The sequence below is a fragment of the Gamsiella multidivaricata genome, assembly GCF_025024155.1.
Source record: "Gamsiella multidivaricata strain RSA 2152 chromosome Unknown BC939scaffold_62, whole genome shotgun sequence".
Lineage (NCBI taxonomy): Eukaryota > Fungi > Mortierellomycota > Mortierellomycetes > Mortierellales > Mortierellaceae > Gamsiella > Gamsiella multidivaricata.
Window position 1 is genome coordinate 103,688 of NW_026251770.1, and position 20,778 is coordinate 124,465.

The window sequence follows — 20,778 nt, forward strand, 5'->3', positions numbered from 1 at the left end:
TTTTTTTTTGGGCTTCGCGGCTGAATAAATAAATAGTCTAGTCGGCTTTCCCGATCGGACGCTGTCCTGCAAAAAAAACCCCCCATGACACACCAAGGATGATGGGGGATGTGGTCCATATTAATTCGATATATCCGCCCGATAGCGACTATTTTTCATCCATTCTATACTGTGGTCACCTCTCGGAAACATTTCAAAAGTAAGGAGTAGAAGGAAGGCTTTGAGAGGTGGTTCAAGAGACGAGCACCACATGCCTTGTCCTGATTGATTCAACTGTCCTAATCATGCTTTTTTTTTTTTTTTGTATATAAATGTGTATGTATAGATACGCGTGCGCGCCTTCCTTACGCATCAACGATGGACAAATACAAATCAAAATCACCACATCACAATGGATGGAACAACAACATCTGCACCGCGTCAAGGCAGGGCGAGAAAAGACGACGTTCTGAATACGCGACAACAAAAAAACACATCTCGACTTCAATGGAGTCATGGAAGCATGAGATTAACGTCGTTCCAGGAGCGAAGCCAGTGTACGTTGGGATGGACACCACGTTATTCGCCTAAGGAACTCGATTATCTAAAGAAGAATATCGAGGAGGAATTGCGAATAGGGACCAACTTCAATCCCCCGGTATTCTGAGATCGACCTGGTAGCCCCTGGTATTCCGACATCAACCTGGTAGCCGCCCGCGAGAACATGTCTATTACATGGAATAGGGCCGGGGCCTTTATTATTGTTATTATTTTTTATCCTCTAGTCCATGTCGTTAAGGGATTGTATTATTGATCTAAGCGGTATTGTAGTCTCAACCAGGTATGTCCAAATATTCCTTCTGCTACGGTAGCCGTTTACGATCCCCCCATTCCCTCATGGTCGCACACTGCGTTAAGGCTGGTTGCTCTTTCGAGGGACAAAGATCTATACTGAATCCACGCGGCGAGTCGAATGATAACCCTTAGATGAGTAACAATTTCTCAATTTCTGTTTGGAACTTTTTTTTTTTTTTTTTTGTCTAGAAAATCCGTTTGGATACCCATATCCTTCAAAGCTATAGCTGCTGTATGCTAAAACAATTTGGTCCGCAACGTAAGTTCTCCGCCTTTCTCTCTCTCTCTTTTTTTTTTTTTTTTTTTTTTTTTTTTCTGGTTTGAATACCGTCATTACAAATAATGTACCTATAGTCCTACAAGTATCCGTATCCAAGGCTTAACCTCAATTTACTCTTATACCATCGATAGACCCCTCCTCCTCTATACATTTGAGTTCTACGGACTCCTCATCACCATTATAAATCAACACCTCCCCGGAGAGTCGAATCGATTCGAAGACCTATTAGGTTTAACGTACAGCTGGAAGAACATATATGTACAGCCTATTTAGGTGTCTGACTCCGGTGAACTATACAACAACAAATATAGTACGGCATTTCTCTTTGCATAACCACCACAAAAGAAAAAAAAAAAAAAAAAAAAAAAAAAAAAAAAACGTATGCATCGTCTTGACCTTTTTAACATCTCCCTCCTTCCTTTTTATTGAACACGCATAGCTACCTGTCGTGAACCTATGCTTATTCAGAGTCAGAATGACCTTTTTCTAAGCAAAAGGGGCAGAGCAAAAACAGAGCAAAGGAAGGGGTAGATACACCAAAGTCAAGGGGAGAAAGCGTAGGATTGTATTCAAGTTACTAACACTAGGTGGGAGAAATAATAAATCAGATACAGAACTATGGAATATATACAGTTTTAGGGGGGTGGGGGGTTTCTCTCTATGTGTCTTTTGTCCTTGTGTAACGATCGCACGCGTTGCCCCCAAGGGGGGTGGTCCAAGAGTCGACCTGATCCTTCCGGTCGTGGTACGCGACAGCACTCTACAGAAATGATTTTCGTTTCGTAACTTATTTTATTTTATTTTATTTTTTGGCGGGGGACAGAATGATTAAAATACATTATACAAACAACAAAAAATGGCGGCATATGGCACAAAAAGTCAAAAACTAAACTAGATACAACAAAAAAAAACCCCCCCATAAAAGAGCACGGAAAGAAAGAGGCAGAGAGGGAGAGAGGGGGGGAAGGGAGAAAAAAATTACTTTCGCAGCATGGTCAACCACTTCATTCGATTGCCAGGGCTAGAGACAGTGTCCGGACCCTGCGACAAGCTGTCCGCAAGAACCTGAACCTCCCTCCACAGCGGCGTCATCTCCGATGGCATCTTGTGGACGTTCGAATCCACGGAGGATCCTCCCTTGACCTTGCCAGAGACCTCCTCGACGATACCACTCATCCGGCGCCACCAATCATCGCCCGAATGAGCAGTGACCTCCATGGCCAGGGCTTTACGTTTGCCAAGACCATTCTCGCCCAACCAGCTCTCCAGCAAACGGACCGCCTCGGCCCTGCGCTCCTCCTTCTTCTTGGCCATGCTGGCGCTCTGCACAACAGGCGCCCCAGGACTGCCCAGAGACGACTCACCCTTGCTCAACTTGGCCCATCGAATCGCCTCCTTGACATTGGCCTCGTCATTGAGGAACATATCGTTCTCGACCATCCACTTGAGTGATTGGATACGGCCATAGAACGCAGCGTAGCATAGCGCTGTTCCGTGTGGGTACGCATTGCCTGAGCTCTTCAGTCTCGAGTCCGCACCGTGGCTGTACAGCTCCTGCACCATCAGAGGACAGTCTCGCCCGGCAAGGAGACGCATCAACGGGGTTTCCTTCCAGTGGTTCTTGGCGTCCACAACAGCTCCGTGGTCCAACAGGAACCGCATCGCCGCCAAAACATCCCGTTCGTTGGCATCCTGATCAGCTTGCGACACAACAATACGCCATTCATCCTGGGAAAGACCACCTTCCTCACACAACGTGTGGAGTGCCGTCCGCTTGTGGAACGTGTCAGCAGTATTAACCTGCGCCCCACGCTGGACCAGGTACTCGACCAATTCATGTGGCTGGCTCGAAGCACAGGCACTGCTGAGCACGGAACGACCATCAAACTTCCATGGCGCGTTGATCAAACCGGGCTCCTTCTGCAGATGATGTTCAACAAGAGTCAGATTGCCCTTCTTGGCGCACAGCCAAATGTTCTCCAAACCGCCCTTGGTGCCTGCGTTTGCTGGACGCCCACCCATGAGGGAAACGGGCGGCCGTGACTGGGTGGAGGAGGTGGAGGAGAGAGCCATCGTAGACATGGTGGGCGCGAGCGACATCATCCCGGTGGATTGGGTCACGACCGTTGCAATCGAGAGAGGACGAGGGTTCCTCGTTGACGTCGCCCTGGGATGTTCAGAGGCGGGGGCAGAGGATGAAAATGGTGGCGGTGACATGCGCTCATCAAAATCCTGCGAATCGGATGCGAGCCTGGCCTCTGTCTCTTCCTCAATGATCTCCTGGATCAGTGCTCCTGCAGATGACTCGTTGTAGATCTCGGTCGCTGGCGTGACCTCGACCTCGAGTGCACCTGATGGTGGACGCTCTGAAATCTCGACGCCGCACATGTTCCACAAAAGATTCGACATCTCAGTCGAGGGCGTAAGGGCCAGTGTCGCCAGTCTTTCATAGGAGGGCATCGAACCAGCCAGGAGTAGTGCTTCCGTGATTTCAACATTGTTGGTGAAGATTGCATAGTCGAGTGCTATTTTGAAAAATGAAAAAATAGACGGGGGGGATCAGAATCAGGCCAAAGCTGCGTTCCGGGCCAAAAACCACTATGGACACAGAACAGGAAAAAAAAAAAAGAGCCATCAAATTTACCTGTCAGTCCAGAGTCATCCTCGATATCCAGCTCAATGCCCTCCTCGATCAGCAGGTTGATTCCCATTTGATAGCCGAGAAAGACAGAGTTGTGCAGCATGGTCGAGCCATTGGACTGGGTCTGACCAGAGATATCGGTCGAGGGCGGGAGACCCGCAATACGCTCCAGCAGCGACAAGTATGAGCCAGCGTCACCACTTTCACCATCCTGAATCAAGTTCCTCAGCAGCTGTTCCATGTCGCTCTGTGCCTGCTCATCAGTGAACTCGTAGGTCTTGTCGGTTGAAATGTAGTTTTCGTTATGATAGATCCAAATGCGGACAGTCTCGGTGGTGGGGTATCTTGGAGTTGTGCACTCAATGTAAAAGGGGTTGATGTCAACGACTGTTCCATACTCGCGTCCGAACATGGGCGTCATACCCCGCGAAAAGTTGGATCCGATGATAATGACATGGTTCTCACGGCAGATTGGGCCCTTCCTGGGCTCCAAACTCCTGATCGTCGGTGGCATGTCAGAATCGGCCATCGGAGGCGTCAATGGCGGATCCTCCCTCCGCTTCTTTGCGGGGCCAGTCTCATAATGAGTTGACGTGGTCGAGGGTGAACTGGGCGGACTCGACGCCGTCGTCTTTGCCGGAGAAGGGGGGCCAGTATGGCCACGGTCCGAAAACGGTGGCGAATGCGATTTCCTGTTGGAAGGTATCCATAGAGAGAGTACGAAAAATGAGTCAGCTACAGAACCCACCATCGAACGTAACACGCCGCACAAGCGACTTTATAAACCCCTCCCCCCTGCGGGATGCAGAGCAAGAGAGCACGCAGTATGCATGATTTGCTCTCAATTCTCCCAGCAGTAATGAAAATATACTTACGCAGCCTTTTCAAGGTTCTTATTGGCAATCCTTGTGCCCTTGTCACGTCCATGGCTAGCATAGATCTCGACCTCGTCGCTGCGTCCCTCATACACGAGCACGGGCTCGACTTGGTGGCGGCTCATGCCGGACAACTCCACTTGGAAACTGAACTTTGTGCCTGGGCCACGGTGATGGGATGTACTGGCACACCAAGCAGAGGCGATCAGCTTGACGTGGCCATCGCGGAGCGAAACCATACCGTTCTCATCGATCATGGGCTTGCCATTGACGCCAGGGTGGAACCGAAGAATCTCTGGGGTCTTATCCTTGCAGCGACCACATGGCACCACAACACGGTGCTCCGGCTCCAAAAACGTGGTCAGCTTCAAGGCCAAGACATCCTCCTCTTGGGCACTGGTGGGCATGGACATGGATTGGGCATTTCTCTTTCCGGAAGGATTGAGGCCAATACGACCGGCGCTATCTGCCCTGCATGGGAGGACAATGTTCTCAGTAGGGATTCTGAGGTAATGATACCGTTCACGGTCCTCTGGGCTCAACTGAATGTTGAGGTAGAACTGCTGACCCTTGCGGAACTCGCCATCGTCGTCCTTCTTGGAAGAGGTAAACACCTTCAAGTGCTTCGTGCCAATGTCCTCCTACATCCACCGCATAGGAAACAAAGAGCTACCGGTCAGCCATGTATATCTATGCTTGGCTAGACAGACACAGGAGCTCACAAAGCAACAGATCCGTTTACTCACCCGTGAACTTTCATCGTAACTAGCGTATGTATGGGCTGGAGTATAAGCATCGTCTTGATGAGAAGCAGCCTCCTCCCACGAGGCTAACAATCGGAGCAAAGAGGAAAAGGAAAAGAAGACGCAGACGGAATCGTCAGTCAGAATAAACATCCCAAGGTAATGATCTCGTAAGCACAGCAAAAAAAAAAAAAAATGAAGACGGAGGTGGGCAGGTGAATGATTCAGCATGGATCAGCATATCGAGGGGTCAACACTACGGCTAGTACTGAAGAAGAATGAGGATGAGAGGCAGTGATGGATAGAGAATGAAGGAAAGGGCGAGTAGAGGACATACTGCCATCCCCTTGCAAAGAAAAAGAGAACAGCCGAGCCGAGAGAACGATCGTACAACAACGAGGGTAATATAGATAAGAGCAGGATGAAAGACTTTATGCAGGAGTGCACTGGACTTACCCCAGGAGAGCTGCTGTTCTACAGGAGATGCCTTGATGGGCATCTCTGGTGAGCAACTGGTCTGCAGGTATCCTGAGGTGGCGACGGGGGACGTCGAAGAGGCATGATGTTGCTGAGAGGAGATCGTGCCCATTTCCGTCGTGGATATAGTGGGGACAGGTGGTGATGATGCATGGAATAAATATTGCCCATTAGCCGCCAGCTGCTGCTGTTGCTGTTGCTGTGGCCCCATTGATTCCGAAACTCCTAATGGGATATGCTGTTGTCCTCCCTGCTGAGATTGCTGCTGCTGCTGCTGCATATATGTCGGACGCTGTAATAACATAGGGTGCTGCTGTGCAGTATAATCAACCGGAGTGCGAGGGATGACACTGATGTTTTTGGCCCGAGGGGCTATCTGGACAGGCGGCAGGTTGCTGAGATCATAGGCATCCCAGCGAGGTGTCACCAGCGTGCCGTCGGGGCCGATTTGAAGGGCCATGGGATCGTCGATGGCATTGGGGCCGGTGAGGATGTCCCAGTTTTGTTTGATAGTATAGGCACCGTACGGCTGTTGTTGCTGTTGCTGCTGTTGTTGTTGCTGCTGCTGCTGCTGCTGTTGCTGTTGCTGCAATGGACCATTGCTGAACATGATACTGTTAGCGCCGATGGATGCCAGTTGCTGTTGATGTTGGTGTTCTTGATGAAATTGCTCGAACCTCAGCTGGTCCTGTTGTGAGCGTTGGTCCTGCTGCTGTTGAGGCAGCTGCTGACGCTGGAGAAGGGACAGCTGCGAGGGGAGGGAGTGTTGCTGCGGCTGCTGTGGTGGCGAGGACGCCAACTGGGGACCATTGGGACCAGAGGGATTGAAGGAATGGGGCTGTGGGGCCACGGTGGCCGAGGCAGCAAGATATGGATTCATAGGAGAGAAAGAGAGAGAGGGAGGTGCTGAGTGGAGGGAAGGGGAGTGGAGAGGAGTGGAGTGTGAATATAAATAGGAGACGAAAGAGTAACAGTCTACGGGCGGGGGGATGGAGGGGATGGGGATGATCTGTTGAGGATCATTCGCTCGCAGGATGAGATCGGATCTGAGGAGGATGAAAGAGAGCGAGGTAGGGGGAGGGAGGAGATTGAAAAGATGGGAAGAAAGATGAGCGAGCGAGGGGAGGAAGGAAGTAAAAAAAAAAAAAAAAAGGTGAAAATGGGAGGGAGGTGAAAGAGAAGGCGAGAAAGCGAAGAGAGAGAGCACTGTGTCCGTGAGGGAGTGCGGGTGTGTGTGTGGTTTTTAGGTCGTGTCGACCAGCAGGGCTGTCCACTGCTTGGTGCGGGTAATAATAGTGCAGAAGGAGGGACCTCGGGTACCCTGGCACCATCACTTCCGGGCCCTGCTCCCCCTCGCTCGGCCCCCCCCCCTGTTCCTTCTATCGCCAGCTACATGCAGCATCCGGTCGGTTATCTACTCGTTCCTTCCTTCGCTCTCTCATCATCTTAGCCTTTCACCCGCTCTCATCCTCTTTCTTTTTTTTTTTTGGTTGTTGTGTTTGTTTACAAACTTTGTTCTCGTATATGTCCGCCTCACTCCAATGTAGACACTGTCCGGACCTCCTTGGTCCATGCCTCAAGCCGCCGTGATCGTACCATAGAAGATGAATGTGCCTCTCGCCTAGACTTTATCGTGTGGGTAAATGTAAATGGGGGGGAGGGGGGGGGGGGGGGGGGGGCGTGTGCGTGAGATGTGTAGCTGCTGCAGTTGCTGAACTGACGCCCATACCCATCTATGCACAATAATTCCTCATGAAACTTGTTTCTTCTGATTTTCTCCCACCAACGATCGACCGATAGTCTCCCCCCCCCCCCTCCTCCCCCAACAATGGAACCTACATAGACTACCTACAACGGGACTAATAAAAAAAAAAGCTGCAGAGACAAAAACAAACAAGAAGACCTTTGGTTCAACTGCAATCTTCATTTCATTTGTACAAAGTAGACTGCAATAAACTGGTCGTTCGACTTTAATAATCCTTATTTTTTTTTTGCACTCCACCAGTTCAAAACGCGCAGTTATTCTTGGCACTTAATAATGAGGGGGGCCCCTGGCCCCCCCCCTCCCCTCTGGGTAGGACAGTACAGATTGTGTATGTACACATTTTACGCAAAGAGCACCTCCGTCTCTCATGCTTGTGTGACCAGAAATACGCAGGATACTCTTCCGGCGTATCACCATGCCATTGGGGAACCATCATGACATCTCTTACGAGTCCCAACCAAAAGAGGGAAGAGGCTGAACTACCCAGCGAGCTCTTGGTTTGACTCAGGAAACGCTGGAAAAAAAAAATAAAGTACACACCATACGTATGTAGAACTACATGGCCTTTCTTTTTTGTCCGATAGCGTCGTCTTCCTTGTTCAAGGATGAATAGACTAGATCGCTGTTAGAGGGATAGGTCCACGATGGACGATGATGGCTGTCAAGGTTCCTGTGCACTTCATTGTATTCCTCGCACCTTACTTAACACGTAGAGCCAGTGAGGGGGAGGAGGTTGTGTTTAGGGGAGGGGGGGGGGGGGGGGGGGGAATGAACGGCAGTACCTTCCTCATTAAACCCTTTAAAAAAAGCCTGTGCGCCTCTCAAAGATGGACGCGCGTGTTCCTCGGGGACAAGAACTTCCGTATTTGTGGCACTTTTATTCTTCGGCTTTAATTCGGATCCTACGACGCTCTCACTCTCTCTCACTCTCTCTATCGCCCTTTGTTGGTCTACTTGTTCATTTTGCCCCAAGTATGTCCTGCACAAGATCAAAGGATACAGACGTTCTCCGAGGACCTCTCGTGCGTAATTGCAATCATACTCAATCATACTAGAAAGTCGAAATTCTCTAGAGACATTTCGGGCCACTTTGATTTCTCCGTTCCGTTTGTTTACAGCTCTCTCCCTCTCTCTCTCGCCGTCCGTGTGTTATCGTGGGTCATTTTGACAATGGCCATTTCAGGAACCGTGGGGCAATTTCCATATGTGCTGGCCTACTATATAGCAACGCTTAATAATTTCCCGTCATCGTCATTATACGTGAGATGGGCGATGGATCCAGGCTTCACGAACATCTGCAGCGATACATGCTTTTCAACTGATCTCCCACTCCTTCCCCCCCCCCCCCTCCCCTTCTTCACCTACTTCTACCCCACAATAACCGTCCCAATAAGTTAGAGCACGAGGACTCATGCCCTCAAACATACACCTGTCAACGACTGACGGTTGCGTATTGAAATCGCCCTTTTGCCATCAAAAATGAATTAAATGAAAAAAAGCGAGCCCCTCCCTCCTTGTTGTCATGGAGAGACATCAAAATGTGAACAAACAAAAACCTTGATACGCCTCAAGCAATACCTCCGTCATGAAAAAGCGAGGGGGGAGGGGGGGAGGGAAGGCTCTTGTGAAGTAATCAACTGCTGTTGTTTTTTCACGCGCCTGGAGCTTTTGCGGTAGTGGGTCTGGATGCTTTTTTTTTTTTTTGCTGAGCAAGCAGGGGGAGGCGCCTTGATCCTGAAGAACCACACATTCGCAAACGCTGACTTCGAGTTAGATCAGTAAAGTAAACTATAGAGTGAAGGCCTCTGATTCGTATCTACGCATTGGTGCTCCGCAAGGGCAGAGATATAAAAAGGTTGGGATCAAGGGCTGGGACGATGGCGTTCTGGGCTGTTTTTGGACGCGTAGGAAAAAAAAAAAAAAAAAAAAAAAAAAAAAAAAAAAAAAAAGTCAGGTATTAATTATTCAGCGGCTGCCCTCGGGTTGGCTTGACTGCAAACTTGGTCACCTGCGTTGTTTTGCTTTAAAGGATGCCCAGATCTGGATGTGCATAGTCTATACTCCATAGTCTATGCCCTCTGTAGTCTATCGAGGGGGAAAGATACGATCTCCGACACCCATTCCTCCTCACCGTCTTTTCGGATCAAACTAAAACAACCCATGCAGGTAGGGACATCTCCCATGTCCAGAGCCGCAGGACGATTTGCTTTGCGGAGTAAAAAAAATATGAAGAGGGCATTGAGCACCAGCGATGATATCAAGAAGCATCATCAACCCTAATAATATGTGGTTCTATTGTTGGTTGGAGCAGTTACCCCCGTCGTGTCTGCTGCCTAGGGTTAACGACAGCGGTGCAAAGATTAAATTAATGGGAACCTATGGTGACACAGCCCCACTTCCCGATATGAGCACATGTGAATTAAAGTTTATGCTATGGACACACACATACACACTGTCATTCACTAACTCACCAGTGCTCATGTGCCACTTTCTATTTTCGGTTTTACTTTCACAAGGACCATGATCAAAGACGACCATCTTGCTCTATGCGCTCTTGGGAAAATTCCATTATCTGTCTGTTCTATTTTTTGTTCGTCACTCGTGAAAATGGAGCAGGTAATCAAATTGCAAGAAAAGCCGTCTGACGCGTCGCGTACGATCCAACAAGGACGGAGTAAGGAAACAATTCGGCGATTAAAAAGAAAGATTCAGCGCGTATCGAAAGATAGCTGGTTTTTTTTATTTTCAAAATGTAGTGGTACAATCAAAAGGAGCAAGGGAAAAGCAACAGTTGGGCTACATTTACAAAGATTAGCAAACAGAACACACGCGGCAAATGTATAGAATACAAAACAGAATGAAGCAAAACAAACGTAAATACGGCAGTAAAATTCGCAAAGTGAGGGTATCTTTTTTTTTTCAGGTTTGGTAGTTGGAAGGGGAGAAAGTCTTTGTGGAGATCCTCCTCCATGAACGCGTGGGTATTTACATTTTTTTGGTTTGGCTTGTTTGTTTGTTTCCTGGTTGCTGGTTGCTGGTCGGTCGCGTTTGTGTGTGTGTGTGTCGAGTGTCAAGTTGCTGTGTGTTGCTGAGATTTGCTGATTTCATTGTCCACAACATTTCAGCTGTTGAGAGTTATTTCTTTGGTATTGAAAAAGATATTGAGAATGGCAAAAATCACTGAAGTCTGGAAATGAAGTTGGGATGCCGTCTTCAAAGAAAAAAAGAAAAAAAGTGTTCAGGGGTTTAGCACGACTCGATAGCCTGGCGGTTGTATGCGACACCCATCTTGCCAAAATCATCCGCAAAGCCCTGAGCATCATTGATCTCTTGTACGTCCTTAAGGAAGGCCGCAAAGTGCTGGTCGTAGTCGTCGCCCTCTAGCTCCTCTTCATCCTCATCAGGGTAATAGTCGATACCCTCGATCATTTCGAGAACGTTATCATCATCATTCTCTGCGTCCGCTGCCTGTGTGGCAGGTTCTTCGTGCTGAGAACCCCAATGCAGACCCTGGAGGAACTGTTCGACGCCAGCCCATGCATGGGGCTTCTTGACATCGATGAGGGTTTTGATCTTGTCGACGACTTCCTCCCATGGCATGTTCTCTGCCTGGTTGAGCTGCAAAGCGGACAGAATATCGATATACAATTGGGTGTCTGAATGCAGCAGTTGCAAAGCGGTGTCCAGTGTTGTGGGGGAAAGGCCTGAAATTAGACAGAGATGTGTGTTAGATACGCACAGGTCGACTTTGTGCAACAGGACCAAGCAAATGAGGTAACACAAAGAAGGAGTCAGCGACATACCCATCGAATCCGAGACCTCTTCCTCTGCAAAGACCTTCTGGATCTGGAGCCTCTTATCCTCTGGGATGCCAGAGAGGAACGTCTGGAGGGACTGCATGACCTGGGTGTGGGAGGCCGAGGGGTTGTCGAGCTGGAGGGCGAGGATGTAGGCCGAGAAGCGCTCGGGCGAGTGCAGGATGTGCTGGACTTTGATGAGGAGAGGGGTCGACATCAGGACCGTGGTAAGGGTCGAGAGGAACTCTGGATCCTACACACGCGCATAATTCAAGAGAAAGCACGGTCAATTAACCAATCAAAGTGGGCGTAGCACTAACTGGACTGTCTTCCCACAATGCACAAAGGTCACGCGCAGCGCTAAAAGCAGAGGGTATGCTGGGCCTAAAAAAGTCATCCGTTTGAAACCTGGGGTGGGGGGGGGTTTTTTTTTACCTGTTCGGCGCAGGCCATGTATCGGTGGAAGGTAGGCAGGAGTCGAGGCGCATTCGCGAAGAACGGGGCCATGTTGTGGGCGAGCTCTTGGATAGGCGCATTGACGGCGACCATGGCCTGCCAGGATTCGACCATGTTGATCCAGTCGTCCTCAAAGAGCGAGTGGGACAGGCCTTTGAAGAAGCAAAACTGGGCAAAGGGCGTTGGTTTGGAAGGATTGGGATCGGACATTTTTTCTGTTTTGGCTGTGTGCGATGTGGGTGAACAGTGAATAGGGTCAGGAAGTACTTGAGGGTCAGGAGGTGTATGTTGTATGCTGTTGAGTGTTGGATGTGGACGAGAAGAAAAGGAAGGGAAAAGGGAAGAGAGGGAGTGCGAGCGTTTATGCAGAAGAGGAGGCAAGGAGAAAAAGACACCTGATGAGATCGTCTTCACTTCACTGCGACCCATACATACTCCTTCCAGCTGTCTCTCTTCCACCCCACTCCCTCCTTCCTCTCTCCTCTCTCCTCTCTCTCTCCGCTCTCTCTATTGTTTTCTAACTCTCTCTCTCTCTCTCTCTCTCGTCTTCTTTCACTTACACGTATCGCTTACTCGGGGATCTTTTTTTACATTCCATGCTCCTCCAATAAAGATTTTTGGTGCGGTCAAAGGCCGATGACGATCCGATGCAAGCCAAGGGGAGCTCCGGAAGAACAGCCATAACGCAATATTAGGAGAGCGTCTGGAGCCAGAGGGATGCCTTCGCTGCTGCAGTCGTCTGTTTCCTCTTGGTAGATGACATGCTGTCATGCTCTTTAATCGCTCTGTCTCTTCCTCGCTCTCAGGTCATGTCCTATTAAAAAAAATAAAAAATACAAAATCTCTTGCAATTGTTTCGATCATGGCTATTCTTGCTATCAGTGTCTTGTCGTTTAGTTATGGGCAACATTGAAAGAGAAGGAGCTGCTCTTGGAGAATGATGATCACTGAGAATGCTACAAAATCGAGCGTAGGAATGCAAGATGGTGATGGTCCTTTAAATCGATGGCAAACTAGGTCATGCAGCCAGCGCATTAGATATTTAAGGTTTAAGCACTGGTCGCCTTCACGGTAGCTCGCATTCATGCAAATGGGAACAAATTGCGCTCAAGGGTACGCGTTATTCCCTCAAACGGTCTAGTCTGCGAGATGTGCACAAGTACACTGCTGGTGCATCTTCTGCTGCTGCTAGTGCAATCTGGAGAGCAGTATGACCATATTGCACAGGAAAAAAGGAGCGGCGTTTCATCGACGATAGTAGAGGATAGAGACCACCGGGGTGGAGCCAGTAGACGCATAGAAGCCAGAGTCGTCTTCATCTTTACGGTGATAGAGGGGTTTGGTATCGGGTGTGATGGTATACAGCCTTGTGAGGAAAGGAGTAAAGTCAAATCATGGCCTTGAACCGTGAGTTTGCGTGGGCGCCCACAATGCAAGAAAGACGTGGCCCTACACGTCGAATTGAATCTGTTACTATAGTCTGATATTGCGACCCCTGTGTGGTTCATATTTCCCAGATAATAACAGGAGAATGTGCGAACAGACCATACCCTGGCATTGTGGCAGAATGAGAGGTTGTTTTTTCATGGTTTTTTTTTTTTTTTTTTTTTTTGGTGGGGGGTAGGGTAGGGGGTAGGGGGGGATGCGGGGCATGGCAGAGGGAACAGAAAGAGAAGACCACATTACTGGCCACGCCTTTGTGTTTGAAGGGGCAGATGGATGTTAGTAGCATGGTAGAGCGCTGAATACGACGAGGGAACAAGGATCGAGGGGTCTTCAAGGGCTATCAATACGCTTTCTGGCCAATCTAAAAACAAACGAGCCAGCAAACCATAAGGAAGCAGTCGTACATGCTGCTGTAAACTAATACAGCCATCTACACGTGGAGCCATGCGCAAGTGCTCCACCGCTGTAGCCTTTCTATTTTTTTTTCTCTAGATCGCTTTTGGGTTATGGCAACTGTCAGCGCACTGGGTCCCGGTCCCGGTGTACATGATGCTGTACAGGCAAGAGCAGGATGATGGATAGGGATGGCTCGTCAAGGCAACATGACAAAGGACAATGACGCAAAGGGAGCTGGGTGCACCCTTGATGGGTATACAAATATACCCCCTGGTCCCCTGGTACCCCTTTTTGTCCATCCATCCCCCCTCATTCATTTGTGTAGTCTATAGTAATAGTCTTGTAGTCGTAGTCGTAGTCGTCACCATGTATCTAGGAAAGTGGCATTAAAATAGCCTCTGGTCTACTGCAGACCGTAGGACTGCCTGACCCCCTCGTTTAGCCATAGCCGATCGTGCAGCAAGGGGATCCACCCCTTCTCGTGCACCCGACCGTCCTAGACAGGACCCCCCATCTCTGCACCCCCTACTGCCTACCACATCTTTTGTTCGTTTGCGTTTCAAGAATGCGGCCCTCCATTCCGACACTCTTTTTTCTTCTGCATTCCATATTTCAATCGCACGCACAAACGTCCTTTTCTCTTCCTCCTCCTCCTTCTCTTTCTCTCTCTTTCTCTCTTTCTCTCTTTCTCTCTGCCCCCCACTCCAGAATTAGCAACTCGCTTTTATTTCTTTATCTGCCCCCTCATTTATATTGCTTCCATCTCTCGCACATCTGCAGTCTGAACTGAACCTCTGGACCTCACACTTCTTGTCCCCTCTTTCTCTCAAAATAATATCACGCCTTTGCCGCCAATATCATATCCTGTACACCATCGTACCACCAACACCAGCACCGACTCTGACCAAATTTGACGCGTCCGAGCATTGGCCACCTCCTCAAATCCCATTGTAGGACCCTTCCCCATTCCCCTTTCCCTCCCTCCAACTTCGTTTATTCAGCCAAGGCTACTATAAATAATTCTTAATTCTTCTCCACGCAACTCTTTTATTTCACGAAGTGCAGAGCCTCTCTTCGCTTTGCCACCAAGTGACACTCGAACCTATTTGGCCCTCTTCCCTCCTTTCGGTCTTCGGTAAGGTCCCCACCCGTCACCCTTTTTTTTTTTGAGAGCTACAGTAAAGGCGATCTGCTCATGGCCGTTCTGCACTGTGTCCCTAGACCCTGTCCAGTGTATGTCTCCTTTATCATCATCCCTCAACTTCATACGCCCCTTCTATTACTGCCTCTTTCACGTCAGCCTCAATCTACTACGGTTTTGTGCATGCTTAAGATATACAATAGGGGGCGAATCATTGTCCCAGACATGAATATCCATTCTATCGTTTTAATCACCTAATATTTGCGCTGCCTATGGGTTAACAATCCCATCCTCGCCTACACGGTTCCTTTGCTCACGACTGGAGCCGAGTGCTCCCCGTCTTAAGCGAGGTTTAAAATATCCTTAACAATGAGTGCTGTACGGCTTATTCGAGGAGTATCCGAACCATTTGAGAGCCAATGGTCGATAGGAGAACAATACAAAGAGGCATGCATGTTTGCATTTCTTTTATGCCATACCATGCAAGGAGATCTGCACTATCCCCTTACCTTTATTTTTGTAACACCTTGACCATCTTAATTGGAGTAACAAGGTCGTTTCTATGTAATCACTTGCACTCCTGTTTACGTACCTACCTTTCCGCCTGTCTGATTGCCTAGCCTGCCCTCCTACCCCCGTTCCCACCTTTTCATGTACTGTGCTCCCCTCACTTCCTCTCCCCGCCGTGCTTTCTCGTGTTCTTCATTACATCGGATGGTCTTTATCCCTTGATAAACGCTGGTGCTTGTTGGTCCTGTCTCATACGCGATTCAATGTGCAGGTGGAGCCCTTTGGTTTATCTTTATCGTTACAATATGAACAATCCCTCTCAAGTTGCGCTGTGCAGGTGTACGGTCTATATCAACCGACCACTTTTCATCTCCTTCCAACCTCTTTCATCTCCCTACTTCCATTCCCTCGTTACAGTCTCTAATCGACCTCCTCTTCTCATTCAATTAGTCATCGCCGCTACTACATTACTATCACTAATTGATATCCTAGCCTTTGCATCCCAACGTACGCGATTTTATACACCTCCCCTATCACGCAGCACCACTACAGCAACCCTAGCACCATGCTATCTGCATTGCCACAATCATCCATGTCTGGCAACGGACAGCCTTCCGATCCCAGATTACAATCTCCAGCAAAGAAACTGCCATCCGTCGTAAAGTCCGAGCTAGCCGAGATGCTGGAAAATGGTCAGGAACAACATAGCGAAGTAGCTGATTCGCCTTTGGCACATTTGCGTGACATGGACGACCATATGGACTATGATGACGAGACGCCAGTCCATCCGCTGGCGCCAGCACCACAGACATCAACGTCACCCAATATGTATTCCCCTACAACCCCAAGGACGCAGCATAGCCCCTATTTACAATCTCTTCAGCCTCAACAGCACCAACAACTACTAAAACTGAAATCTGAGCATGGATTCCCTGGAACGCCTTCTCCTGTCAGCACGCCAGATATCGTGATGACAAGCAACGACTCGAATGATCAAACATCGGCAGATGCAGTCGCTGCATCGAGTGAGCCGGCTCCAGAGGGTGATTCGCAGCATGAGAAACACCAGCAGCAAGAAATGGGTCATTCGATCGTAGACACATCTTTTTCAGCTGTCCACACTGCTCATGAGGTAGCTTCTGAAGGCAACTCAGATTCCACCCCTGTGATCTCTAGCTTGACAGTGGATGCACCTACTACTGCAGGGACAACAGCGCCGTCCTCAAGGCGTCCCTCGCTTCGCACGATGACAGCAACTCTTCCTAGATCTGCGCTCCAGGAGGAGACAATTGCGCTCTTTAAGCAGTACCGCAATTTGATTCCTTGCGCAAAATGCTTCTGTCGCAACACCATCCAGCGTGATGGAATGTCAGGTAAAGAATAATTCCACCATTCCCTTGGTATATCTTGACTACGTTATACATCATCTTCTATTACTTCATCTTACAGTCTTCTTTCTGCTCTACTTTTCCATGTCAATCCGAAGACGGAAATCTTCGCTTCAAATGCCGGCCGCCTGTCTCTATGAGTCTGATCTGCAACAAATCGTATTCAGAGTCTAAGATCCGCAATATGATTGCCGGGGTCGTTTACGGTCACTCCTTGCCAGACTCCAGTACGCCGGGGTCTGCCACCAGCCCAGGAGACAACGTGTTAGCACTTGCGCCGCCTCCGGCTGTCAAAACGCCTCGGCGCGCCTCAACCAAGGCTGAGGGTAGTCCTCGCATTGGCTCAGAGGTGACCTCGGATAGAACGAAGCGTATGGATAAGGAGCAAGAGAGTAACCAGGCCCATGATGAGAGACAGACAGATGAACTACCCCATTCCATAGACTCGCGCCGGCCTTCGCTATCACATCACTTCCAGCAAGGCAGCTCCAGCCGAAGGGGTTCTCTACAGCCGCCGCCTCGACGCCCGTCTATGTCTGGAGACGAGTCTACAATGATGGATTACGATGACCCACCAACCCAGCTGCCTCCATCAAACCACTCTGGTCACCTTCAGATCCCCGGTACGCCCCCCATGGACAGTGAAGATCCGCGGCTTTACCGATCGCGTTCTTCCTACGGTCATCAGGGACCAACGGGCACACAGCCGCCTCTATCGACAGCAGGTCGACAGATCCACAAGCTTCATCATTCGCACTCACATCCAAACATTGGCCAACAGCGACACCAGCAGTACTTGGAGCAGCAAGAACGTGAACAGCGAGGAACCGTTAGTGGTTTGAACTATTCAAACCAGCAACAACAACAGCAGCGTCCAGTTCAGCGCCAGGTGGTCCGGCGAGGCTCATCTCAGTACCATGGAGGAGCGGACCGTCGCTCTTCTCACCCGTCTCCTGTGCTTAATGTCGCCGGCTCCAAGTACATGGGCGAGGCACCTTCACCAGCACTTTCGTCATCCCCACGATCACCCCCGGGCCGCGAGTCAACGTACCACCAACAAAACACAGGTCCCAGCTCGAGCTCCGCTCATGACTCCGTTCACACACCTGTTCGGGCGCATTCTGTTGGTGGTCGATACGACGATAATAGTGCAGCCAGCTACTTCCAGCGACGTATGAGTCAGCCCCATCCCAGCCACGCCTACAGCAATGGCCATCCTGGATTGCCGCCACCTCTGCCTTCGCCTCTGTCTCATCCTTATGATCGTCGTGCAAGTGAGGTCGATGAATATCCGCAAATGCATCGTGAAAAATACGAGAGATTGAACGCAAACACGATGATTGCGCCAAGCTCCGCAATGGGCCCTTCAAGGCATCAACCGCCACAGCAACCACAGCAAAAATTCCGGCCCCACTACCCGTCTGGCTCCCCCAACGGTGGCATGGAGACGCGTCAGCATCCGCTGGATGTTGCGGATCAAACTGACGATACCTCACGGCAGGCTCTAACTCCGCCGATGAGATCCTCACAACACCAAAGCTCCGGATCCTCAAATCCTGCATCTACGGCCTCATCCCCTTGGATGAATGGTAGCGGAAGCAATTACGGAGTATCGCACAACCTGGCAGCACCCCAGGCTGAGCCGATGCGGTACTCGCACTCGATGCCCATGGGACAGGGCAAACCTCCATTGAGACATCATTATTCTTCGTCAAGCCTTTATTACCAGACCCCTCGACAGGAGGACAGGGAACGCTTTGACAACGAGAATGACAGGGATATGTCTCCTGACTATCAGGACATCGATGGGGATGGACGTAGGTGCCCATTATATTATAAGAACATGGCAATTGGCCCCCCATTTTAGAGTTCAATTTTTTTTAATGTTCTCTGTCTCTGTCACCTTTTAGGTCCTATCGCAAGGGCGCGTCCTCAGGGCCTTAAGCGCAAGAGCCTGGGGCAGCCACTCAGCCGATCGAGCTCTAACCAGAACCTCTATTCAACCAGTGTTCAGCAACACCAGTACCAGTGTCAGTCTCCACACCAACTGTCCCCGTCCTCTCTCCGAGAAAGTTCTGATCCCCGCGACTTGAACGCAGCTATGCCCCGCAGTTCGATCAAGATGACGTGCTTCCCTAACAGCCAATCCAAGCCCTCCACCAACGCTTTGCCCAAAACCAAAACCTTGGACACATCCAAAGCCATAGCGTTGCAGCTCAACCAGAGCTCCAAAATCGTCATTGAAATCAGACAGCCGCGTTCGTTGCAGTCGTATTCGTCCGCGTCCAACTTGCGCAACCACTCGAAGGATAGCAGCGACATCAACGGAGACAGCTCGTCCGTGTTGATCCAGCGCTCGAATTCGCATCCCGATATTCTTCTGGATCGATCCACATCGTCGGTCTTGGGCTACAGACGGTCCCCATCGCCCGATGGAACGGACTTTGGTAGCTCATTGAAGAAGCGTCGTGCAGATTCCGATTCTGCGTCGCCGTCTGATACTACCAATGAGGACTTAGTTGGCTCGCTCAGCACAGGTTTAGGTCTAGACGCTGCTGCCGCGGCTGCGGCTGCGGCTGCGGTCGCTGCGGTCACTGCTGCCGCTGCTGCTGTCACGTCTCCACCATCGATTCCAACTTCGGCTCCTGCGGTTCAAGTGTTTGGCATGAATTATCTTGCCAAGAGTAATGATACGACTCTCAGCAACAGCAAGCGTGCAGACGTCGGTCTGGGTCTTTCACAAACGTCCAACCCTTCTTTGGAGGCCTTCCGAGTGGCCAAAGGATCGTCCTATGTGTTGCTTGAGGATCAGCAAGAGATGGGTATTGATTACTCGCTCTTTACGCGAGTCGAGACTGCAGGGTGGAGGATTTTGATCCCGCCCAATGTGGTTGCTTCGTTCCATTCAGAGGACTTTGGATTGATGTTGAAACCAAAGGGAGTTGAAGATATCGAGGACGAAGAGGAACGGACGAATGACTTGGGGGGGCAAAGGGAGGCGACGAAGGAGGCGGTAATGGCCCAGGAAGGGCAGCAGCAGCAGCAGCAGCAGACTCCAGGGGATATCGAGGAGGAAGAGGAAGATGTAAACGTTGAAGGTGTGAGTCGGATCGCATTAAGAGATGACGATAAGGAGGATGAGTTGGATGACACATCCAGAACCGTTGGAGCTTCTTCCGTGATCCAGGGGCAAAAGATGATTCAGGATGATGAGGACCAAGAGATGGAGATTGGCGAGCACAGCTCTATCTCTGTTGCAGATACAATTAAGAGGTCGAGCCCGACGGGTGTGGTACCGAGGGGTGCTGTTCATGGAGAGAGACAGCAAGAACAGGAGGATATTGCGATGGATAAAGAAGAGCAAGACGAGCTCTTGGAGGATGTCTAAGCCATTACACTACACCTTTTTTCAAAAAAAATATAATAAATAAAATAAAATAAAATAAATGCTGATACTATTGTTCTCTCGCTCTCGTTCTCGTTCTACAGTGTTATTGTACTTCATTCCTTCGTTCAGTTAGTTATGAGTATCCTCATTTACGGTCTCGTTTCTGTATCAGGGCTTAATCATGGACCGACCACAACGTAGAAAAAAAAATCTCGTCCCCGGGCGAATATTTGTAATCAGCATTCCCAAGCTCTTAGGAAAAGGGGGGGACTACGCATAGCAATTTTGTGGGCGTCTCCATGATCGCGACAGCAAATCTAATATAACTCTCACTCTACTCAACTCAACTCAACTCCTTACCCCTTTTGAGACATGGATCTATTCTCGAACTACGCCGAGCAAAAGGCTACTTGATCCCCGCTTTCTCCCTCTTCCTCCTCCTCCTCCAAAAGCGAGACCCCCTACTGCTTGGTACCGACAAGGATTTAATCTCGGACGCGCCCGAGTCGCAGACAGTTCATCAATCGACAATAATTTCTATGCCAGAAATGACCAATTGGGTAGTCGCACCAAGCCGTTTTCAGGAGAAGGGGGGGAAAGAGGGGGGAGATCCGATGCGGGGGGACGAAGGGAAAATGCAG

The 20,778-nt window shown here is 49.7% G+C and overlaps 4 protein-coding genes across 4 annotated transcripts; 2 read left to right on the forward strand and 2 right to left on the reverse strand.

Moving 5' to 3' along the window:
- Positions 1–1,886: 1,886 nt before the first annotated feature.
- Positions 1,887–6,992, reverse strand: BC939DRAFT_460405 (uncharacterized protein). Its single transcript, XM_051556872.1, has 5 exons — positions 5,830–6,992; positions 5,377–5,459; positions 4,631–5,271; positions 3,759–4,447; positions 1,887–3,639 (listed from the first exon to the last, which is right to left on the reverse strand). Exons 1-5 carry the CDS (start codon positions 6,728–6,730, stop codon positions 2,093–2,095), a joined length of 3,861 nt encoding a protein of 1,286 aa, XP_051409222.1. The 5' UTR covers positions 6,731–6,992; the 3' UTR covers positions 1,887–2,092.
- Positions 6,993–10,660: 3,668 nt separating this feature from the next.
- On the reverse strand, positions 10,661–11,717 carry BC939DRAFT_266370 (uncharacterized protein). Its single transcript, XM_051551100.1, has 2 exons — positions 11,419–11,717; positions 10,661–11,319 (listed from the first exon to the last, which is right to left on the reverse strand). Exons 1-2 carry the CDS (start codon positions 11,627–11,629, stop codon positions 10,862–10,864), a joined length of 669 nt encoding a protein of 222 aa, XP_051409223.1. The 5' UTR covers positions 11,630–11,717; the 3' UTR covers positions 10,661–10,861.
- Positions 11,718–12,938: 1,221 nt separating this feature from the next.
- Positions 12,939–13,287, forward strand: BC939DRAFT_460414 (uncharacterized protein). Its single transcript, XM_051556873.1, has one exon. The coding sequence runs from the start codon at positions 13,018–13,020 to the stop codon at positions 13,270–13,272; it is 255 nt and encodes an 84-aa protein (XP_051409224.1). The 5' UTR covers positions 12,939–13,017; the 3' UTR covers positions 13,273–13,287.
- A 2,666-nt stretch (positions 13,288–15,953) lies between these two features.
- BC939DRAFT_505831 (uncharacterized protein) lies at positions 15,954–20,137 on the forward strand (the record flags this gene model as incomplete). Its single annotated transcript, XM_051560721.1, has 3 exons — positions 15,954–16,734; positions 16,848–18,566; positions 18,660–20,137. The coding sequence occupies 3 exons, from the start codon at positions 15,954–15,956 to the stop codon at positions 20,135–20,137; spliced, it is 3,978 nt and encodes a 1,325-aa protein (XP_051409225.1).
- Between the last annotated feature and the right edge of the window lie 641 nt (positions 20,138–20,778).